The following is an 8,891-nucleotide window of genomic DNA, read 5'->3' as shown; positions in this document are numbered from 1 at the left end:
GAATTGATGCTTTTGAACTGTCGTGTTGGAGAAGACTCTTGAGAGTCCCTTGAACTGCAAGGAGATCCAACCAGTCCATCCTAAAGGAAGTCAGTCCTGAATATTCATTGGAAGGACTGATGCTGAAGCTGAAACTCTGATACTTTGGCCACCTGAAGGGAAGAACTGACTCACTAGAAAAGACCCTGATGCTGGGAAAGATGGAAGGTGGGAAGAGAGGGGGACGATAGAGGATGAGAGGGTTGGATGGCATCACTGACTTGATTGACATGAGTTTGAGTAAGCTCCAGGAGTTGGTGATAGGCAGGGAGGCCTGGCGTGTTGCGATTCATGGGGTCGCGAAGAGTCAGACACAGCTGAGCGACTGAACTGAAGAATGTGTTAGTACCAGAAACGTGAAATACAACATTAACACATCTTATTGCAGTTTTGTATAAGAAGGAACCAGTGTATTTTAAGTGCATGTGGAATCTGAGTTCGATTATGATACTGGTTCTCTCTATTAGTTTGCTAAAACAGCCATAAGAAAACACCACAGATTGCATGACTTAAACAACAGATATTTATTCCCTCAAGATCTTGGAGACTAGAAGTCCACAATTGAATTGTCAGCAGGTTGGGTTTCTTCTGAGGTCTCTCCTGTTGGCTTGTAGGTGGCTGTCTTCTCAACATGGTGTTCTCTCTTTGTGCGTCTGTGTCCTGATCTCTTCTTATAGGGATACCAGGGATGCTGGATTAGGGCCCGCGTATATGACCTGTTGTTAGTGTAATTTCCTTTATGAAGGACCTTTCTCCAATTAGTCATGTTCTGAGATGCTGGGAATTATGATTTCAGCACAGGAATCTTGAGATTCTGGATGCAGTTCCATCCATAGCACCGTCTTCATACTGCATCATTTTTGTAAGGTTTATTTGTTGGGTTTGGGTTTTTTTTAAAACAGAAATAGAGTTTACCTTTCACCTTCGTTTGCTTCATGGTCGGAAGGACTTGACGTTTTGAAGGGCAAGTGTGCGGTTATGTGTCCTGGCTGAATCCTTCGGCACAGCCTTGAATTTCCAGAGACAGCTGAGATGCGGGGAAGCGGGGCAGCCAGGATGCACTTCCTCCCCCAAACCACCTTCTCACGCTGCCCCTCTCTGCTTCAGAAGCGGCTTGTAGCCAGCTGTGGCCACCCGGAATTGTCCATGAGATTTTTACATGTAACACTACTGACTTTTATAAAAGTCCTCAAATTTATTATTGGACAGGCTTTAGAGCTTTTTAGTATGTAAAATGTCAGCATTTTCAGTTGTTATCCCTGCCCTGAGCTGGTAACTCATCTAAAATACGAGCTGTTCCTTTGGAAACGGGTTTCACATATGTACAGGAGACTAGGCAGTAAAAGTTTCTGAGAATTCTTACAAAGAAGCAGCTATTTATCTTGTTAAAAATTAGCAATTTCCCAGGTGGCACTCGTAAAGAACCCACCTGCCAATGCAGGAGACATGGGAGACGCAGCTTCAGTCCCTGGGTCAGGAAGATCCGCGGGAGGAGGGCATGGCAACTCCAGTGTTCTTGCCTGGAGAATCTCATGGACAGAGGAGCCTGGTGGGCAGCACAACCGCAGCAGCTCAGCACACGTGTGCACACCGGCTGCTACTGCCTGATCATTCTCTCTTTAGGGCTTCCCCGGTGGCTCATCAGTAAAGACCCTGCTTGCGGTGCAGGAGGCGAGGGTTCAGTCCCTGGGTCGGGAAGATCTCCTGGAGAAGGGAATGGCAACCTCCCCTTACATTCGGTTAGGTTTCACGAAAACTCTGGTCTTTCTGTGCACAGTGTCCCAAGTTCGCACTTGGTCTCCGTTCTGACTTGAGCTTTAAGGTGGCACACAGGCAGTGCAGCGCCCTGAGCGCCTCTCACCTGACGTCATCAGGGGGCAGGTTGTCTTGAGTCACATGTGTCCCTCGCCCCCTTCCGTGGCTGTGTACCTTTTATAAGGTGGTCCACCTCCCTCCTAACCATGTGTCCACATAATGGCTATAAGAGGTTCCCCTTGCAGAACCTGGACGGACAAGGCCACTCAGAGAACTGGAGACAGAAGTAGTGGAGGGTGGGCCAGGACCTGCAGGAGACCAGAACCTCAGTCTGAACTGCTGAGGGACTTACGGATCTTGTCATGTGGAGACCATGTTCATAAGCGTTCAGCACCCTTTGGATGAGGCTTCACCTTGCAGATGGTGACGAGGGGACTGCTGGGTGCCGGCCTGGCTGCAGGAAACTCACTGCCTTTCTAGGGAGATAGGCCTCGTTTGTACAAGACTTCTGCCTGTCCTCCGCTCGCTGCCACTTGGCTCAAGAAGCATCATCCCACGTCACTTGTGCCACCTTGTTTGGTATGAGAGCATGTGGGCACGCGCCTGTCATGACTTCTGGTTCTAGTTCCCGTTCAAAGAAAACGTGGCTGAAGCCACTGAGAAGTGTGATTGCCAAAACCATGGCAGAATCCCTCACATTGCCGGGCCTCCTAGAATGTAGTCATGCTGTAGACGAGCTTAAGCCAGTGTGTGACTTAGTTGATTTTGTGACTAAGATAGAAAACTTGATTACTCAGTAATAAATAAAAATCACTCTTTTTGGAAAACTGACTGACTAAGACCCACTTGAGAGGTTCTGGCTCACCTGTAGGTGGGGTCCAAATTGAGAAGCAGTGTCTGGGAATAACTTTCTAGTATGATTGGCACTAAAAAAAATTCTAAATCTGTGAGCTGCTTCAGTGGTGTCACTTCAGAACTTTCAGGGAGAGTACTTTAAACAGATGTTTGCGCGTGAGCGGTCATTTCATGTCACGGAGTTGTTTTTAATAGTTTACATGCCGAATTAAGGAACTGTCCCTTTCCTAGGAGTTGGACGTTCCATGGAATCCAAGCTGATGTCTTTGGGGATTAGGACGTGTGGAGACTTGCAGTATATGACCATGGCCAAACTCCAGAAAGAATTTGGTTCCAAAACTGGTCAGATGCTTTATAGGTTCTGCCGAGGTTTGGACGACAGACCAGTTCGCACTGAAAAGGAAAGAAAATCTATTTCAGCTGAGATCAACTATGGAATAAGGTTTTCCCAGGTACTGATCTCCTCACAGGTTTTAGCTTCTGTTTTTCATATTTGCACATAGTCCTGTCTCCCCAGCTAGACCATAGACTATTGACACTTGAAATGAAGCCTTAAAACCCTTGCCGTTCCCAGAGCTGGCAGAACGTATGTTCTTAACTAGAGCAGACAGTGCAGTAGATCATCACATGTTAAATATGGAAGGTTAATATACTTGAAAACAACCATTAGGCGCAAAGGAAAATAACATGGGTATTTTCTATGTTTATCTTTCTGTAGCCAAAAGAAGCAGAAGCTTTTCTTCTGAGTCTTTCAGAAGAAATTCAGCGGCGCCTTGAAGCTGTAGGCATGAAGGGTAAACGCCTGACTCTCAAAATCATGGTACGGAAGCCGGGAGCCCCTGTAGAATCCGCCAAATATGGAGGCCATGGCATTTGTGACATCACCACCAGGTAAGCCTACTAATAAAAAGGACATTAGATATTGATATTTCATTACAGGTCGTTGTAATGAATGGAAAATGACAGAAAAACAACAAGGAAAAGTGTGCCCAAAGAGCTGCAGACACTGACGCTCCTGGGTGTCGTGCAGAGCCAGGTCTTGGTCCCCGGCCGTGGAACGGCCCTGCGGGCCAGGTCGCCCCAGCCTGTCGGCGTGTCCGACGGGGCAGGCTGTCCTATCCTTGGGGTCTGCAGGCCGTGGCTTCGGTGCAGGGACAGGAAGCGGGTGCTTGTGGGCTTGGTGGGAAGGTCCCGTGGGGAAGCATCAGTGCAGTTACTCAGAAAATGATTGCAGTGAGGACTTTATTTCATTTAGGGAGGTGTGATTTCTTTCTTGTGAAAAGATTAATCATAGTAGTCTCTGGAAATTGGTAGAAAGCATTTTAAAACCCTATTTTTTTAAATGTGAGGGCCACTAATATAAGACTGATGTTAAGGTCTGGCCTCATATGTAAGGCCAATATGAAAATACCTAATTTTGTATGCCATTTATACTATACAGGACACTGTATTGTAAAGCTCTGGTTGACTGACAGGTAAATTAAAATACAGTGTAGTAGTTTCTTCTTGCTATCTACTCAATTTTAAATACGTTACAGTTTCTTAGAACTCTGTATTTTGGTGCATTCAGAAGTACCTAGGAGCTGAGTCTGTCTAAGCTCAGTGAGAAAATCTGCCTTCATTTAAGCCTTTTTGGAAAAATCCAGATATTCCAAAAAATCTAGTTAGCAACACAACATTAAAAATTGGGATTTTAACTATACTTTATGCTGCTGCTAAGTCACTTCAGTCGTGTCTGACTCTCTGTGACCCCATAGATGGCAGCCCACCAGGCTCCCCTGTCCCTGGGATTCTCCAGGCAATAACACTGGAGTGGGTTGCCATTTCCTTCTCCAATGCATGAAAGTGAAAAGTGAAAGCGAAGTAGCTCAGTCGTGTCCGACAGTCATGTCCAACTCTTCGAGACCCCATGGACTGCAGCCTACCAGGCTCCTCCATCCATGGGATTTACCAGGCAAGAGGACTGGAGTTGGGTGCCATCGCCTTCCCCCCGCAATTCAATAATAATTTTCATTCAGCGTTTTTGTATGCACTTATCTGCTTGCTGTTACTGGTATTTGTTCATTTTTGTCCTATTTAACTTAAAAAGTTTTATTTTGAAAAACGTACACATGTAAGCAGAGAACAGTGTCCTGAAGCCCTCACCCCGAGTCCCACGGTCGCTGCTGGGCCCTGCGCCACCACCGGCCCCCAGCTGTTCTGGAGTGGCTCTCAGAGACCGAACCGTTTCCTCCATGGGTTTCCAGGTGTTTATCTCTGACAAGACTCTGCTTTAGTGAACACAGGACAGCTCAAAAGCTGCCTGCATCGCTGGCAGTAAAGTGCTCATTTCACCATGCCCTTTACCTTTGGGTAAGACATGCTTTGCTTCGAGCATTTACCTGATAGCTATTGACTGTTTGTACGTGAACTGCTGGCACGTGGGCGCCTCTGGACTCTTAGTAGGACGTGCAGGCCAGGGGGCTTCACTGGGCCTTTACCTTTATGTAAGGCATGACAATGCATGATAATTACACTTCGTAAACTGAGAGTAGTGTCACTTTATAAATATGTTGATCAATTGTAAGCCATTCATTTCAGCCTTACATTTTGGGGGTATTATAACTGCCTAAGAGAAGCTTTAGGTAAGAGCTTCTGAAACATTATAATACTGATCCTGTATTTCCTCTAACTTAGGGGATGATAAACTACTTCCTGTGGCCCACATCCAGCCTGTGGCCTGTTTTTACATGATTTGTGGTAACTAAGAATGATTTTTATATGAAAGTTTGTATAAAATAGAGACTATGTGAAAGAGACAGAGTGTAAGCTCCCAGACGTGTTGTAGTTAGGAGTCTGGTGTGCCTGCATGAATTCAGTGTGTGATCATTTTGTGACCTCAGACTCCCTGCAGGCATGTGCCTCACGTGTTAAGAGACTGTCATTGCAATGACAAGTTTTGTAAGTCAGAGAGCCACGTGGAGATTGAGATCTGTGGCTTCATTACCACTTAGGGAAATTTTTCTCATAACAGTTCCCTTTTGGAAAAAGAAGTTTTCCTTCTGGGGGTTCTTTTGTGTATGTGTTTATTTTGGATTGTATATGTGTTTTTTAAAGTGATTAATTGCAAAGGTCAAATAACAGCTTCTAGCCCCTTGCCCCTCTCCTCTCCCCGGTTCCGATCACCGTCCTTCTTTTGTGGTTCCTTTTGATACTCACACCCGTAGTTTTCCAAAATGTCAGCAGCGTCTGCAGGGGCAGCGGGCTCACCGCCGCCTCCTGTTGCTGCCCTCCTCGTGTTCCGTTTGCCCCGGTAGACCTGGTGGGTTTCGGTTCGGCCCATCCAGTGTGCCACTGTTAGGATGCGCGTGTATCCACATACCCCGTACTGTCTACCGGGCTAACCTTTCCTTTCCTTTTGATTGCATTTCTCTTCAAGTTACTGAGCATCCGGTTTTGCTGTTTTGTGAATTTACCACTGAGTTTACCCCCAAACTCCCTTGCAGTGTGACTGTGTTTCAGCACATCCGCAGGTCCGTTACTGGTTTTGACCTCTTTTCTTAGAGGCCTGTGTCTTGGGGCAGCCCAGCCTGCTACTCCAGTCGGAGTTCGTTTTAAGAGTTGCTGAAAAGTTGGAGTTGTGAGATGGCCTTTTTCTGTGTGGATCCATTTTGTCCCTGATCTGCTCAGAGCTTGAGCAAGAATTCACGGGTGTAAACCCATCTCTGCTCATACTCACCGGTTTGCTGACCTAAAGTATAAACATAACTTAGCACTTGTCCTTCCTCAGATAAAGAACGGAGAAGGCAATGGCACCCCACTCCAGTACTCTTGCCTGGGAAATCCCATGGACAGAGGAGCCTGGTGGGCTACAGTCCACAGGGTCGTAAACAGGTAGACACGGCTGAGTGATCGAGCACGCACCCAGAGCTGCTCTACAACGCTGTGTTAGTTTCTGCTGTACAGCAAAGTGAGTCAGCTATATGTATACACGTATCCCCTCTCTCCAGTAATACTATTTGAGAGGCATTATGCAAAGGGCTGGAAAATGAGCCAGTTGTGTCCAATTTCAGAGCCCAGAGGCTAACTTTTGAGATGTTCTAAAGTTTCCATTCGGAGAAGACAATGGCACCGCACTCCAGTCTCTTGCCTGGAAAATCCCGTGGACGGAGGAGCCTGGTAGGCTGCAGTCCATGGGGTCGCTGAGGGTCGGACACGACTGAGCGACTTCACTTTCACTTTCATGCATTGGAGGAGGAAATGGCAACCCACTCCAGTGTTCTTGCCTGGAGAATCCCAGGGACGGGGGAGCCTGGTGGGCTGCTGTCTGTGGGGTCGCACAGAGTCGGACACGACTGAAGCGACTCAGCAGCAGCAGCAGATAAAGAAAGGCTCCGTTGCCATCACCTTCTCAGGGCTCCTGTTCTGACCGCCTTGAGAGGAAAGCAGCTCTGTATCCCAAGCACTCTGGGGTGGTCTTCATTTGTCTTTGTGCCCGGTACTTTGTCAGTGAATGTTTTTTAAGTTTTCATCTCTAATAACTAAATTTTTCATTTCTACTAACATTTTGAGTTTTTAAATTTATTCTTTGGAACTTAAGTATTTTAGTTCCCTTCCCAGAGAGAATTTCTCTCTTGCCTCCTGAAGATTCTAATAGTCCCAATGTCAGTCTGTTTCTCTAAGCTCCTTTTATTCCAGTTTCCGTTGCTGTCTTGAGATTTCCTTCAAGCATTTACCTGATAGCTGTTGACTATACGTGAACTGCTGACACGTGGGCGCCTCCGGACTCTTAGAAGGACACACAGGCCAGGGGGAGCCGATGGGGGGCTGTGGTCTTTGGTCACTCACCAGGTCGGGCAGTATCTGCCACCCTTCCTATGAGATGTGCAGCCCTGGGTGGGCGAGAAGACAGGCCATGCAGCTGGTGTTCTGGGTACTCAGGAGGGGTTCTGGGGGGAGGGTGCGCTGTGCTGCAGAGGGGCCTTGCTCCTCCTCGCTGTGCCCCCCAGTCTGTAGCTTCTGTGTCACCATCCCCGTCTCTGGGAAGCTGTCAGGGAAGGAGGCACCCCCCGCACACATACCCGACACCTCTGACTGCTGAGCCCTTCAGAGGTTCTGTACTATAAACTGGCTTATCTCAGAGTTGGTGCCTTGCTTTACACATTTAACAGGCATTTGGTAACTTATTTACTGATTTGCTTTCAGTATTCAAGAGTTTATGCCATTTGGAAAGAATTTCAAGTCCTTTTTAGTGTTGTTTTGGAGAGAAAATAAACATGTTTAAACCACCACAGTCCACTACTACAAATCTTGCTTTTAAGTTATTCTCTGTTGATCTGTGTGAAATACACTTAAGATAACCGTTATCAGTGGAAATTTTTTGCAAATGGGTTTCCTTAAAGAAATAGGGACTTTTCCAAAATAAGAACATGATGTATTCATGGTATGGAAAAAATCAAGAGTAAATGTAGTTTTTGGCACCTAATAATGCTGGCACATTGCAGGAGACCTGGGTTCGATCCCTGTGTTGGGAAGATCCCCTGGAGAGGGAAATGGTAACCCATTCCAGTATTCTTGCCTGGAGAGTCCCATGGCAGAGGAGCCTGGCAGGCTATGGGGTTGCAAGAGTCACACGACTTAGCAACTAAACCACCGCCATCAGTGCTGGCACATTCTCTGGTCCTCCTTGAGGAGTCTTTAGATGTAAGAACTGTGTAGTCGAGTCTGGGTTTCAGACAGGGTGCCACCACCCTTCCTTTATCAGAGCTGTCCACACATCCTGTGTCCACTTAAGAGACCCTCTGGGAGGAAAGGACAGTTAGGTTGGGCGTGTTCACGTGTTGCAAACAGTGTCAGGAGAACCCAGGAGTCGTCTTTCTCTTGTGAGCAGGAACTGTAACTCCGCATAGACAGTCTTGCAACCTAAAAGCTCTGTTGGAGCCGACATCGTTGTGCTTACACTCACGGTTGAGAAGCAGCACAGATGCTGATATTAAATATACATTAAAATATTTACGTTTTCTATGAGACATTTTTCAGCATATTTTTAGCTGACCAGGTCTCTGAAAGTCCCAGTCGTCTTGATTTTCCTTTCCCCCTTGTTGCCCGCGTAATGGATTTCACATTATTGGCTTCACTGAAGGAAGGCACTCCTTCCTTTCTAAGGATCCCAGTTACTTAAAGCTTTTGATAACTCTTTACAACTTTAATCCTTTTAAACAGTTCCGTACCGCTTATGGACTAGAGAGTACATACGGAATGCA

At 46.6% G+C, this 8,891-nt stretch overlaps 2 protein-coding genes across 7 annotated transcripts in view; one reads left to right on the top strand and one right to left on the bottom strand.

Annotated features, from left to right (window-relative positions):
• Window positions 1-8,891, bottom strand: part of EIF5B (eukaryotic translation initiation factor 5B) — a 128,137-nt gene that overhangs the window by 36,273 nt on the left and 82,973 nt on the right. The gene's annotated exons all lie outside the window — the stretch shown is intronic.
• REV1 (REV1, polymerase (DNA directed)) overlaps window positions 1-8,891 on the top strand; it is a 95,976-nt gene that overhangs the window by 80,867 nt on the left and 6,218 nt on the right. For all 6 annotated transcript variants that reach the window (XR_824311.1, XM_010829635.1, XM_010829636.1 and 3 more), the window contains 2 exons: window positions 2,881-3,101; window positions 3,368-3,540. Coding sequence is in view for 5 of the 6 variants with exons in the window: in XM_010829635.1 (XP_010827937.1) it covers window positions 2,881-3,101; window positions 3,368-3,540 (394 nt within the window). In the remaining variant the exon portion in view is untranslated. The remainder of the gene's footprint in view (window positions 1-2,880; window positions 3,102-3,367; window positions 3,541-8,891) is intronic.

Source organism: Bison bison, unplaced genomic scaffold (genome assembly GCF_000754665.1).
Source record: "Bison bison bison isolate TAMUID 2011002044 unplaced genomic scaffold, Bison_UMD1.0 scf7180017864508, whole genome shotgun sequence".
In the NCBI taxonomy this organism is placed as follows: Eukaryota; Metazoa; Chordata; class Mammalia; order Artiodactyla; family Bovidae; genus Bison; species Bison bison.
The sequence above is the reverse complement of the archived record's forward strand: the minus strand, read 5'-3'. Positions and strand labels throughout refer to the sequence as shown.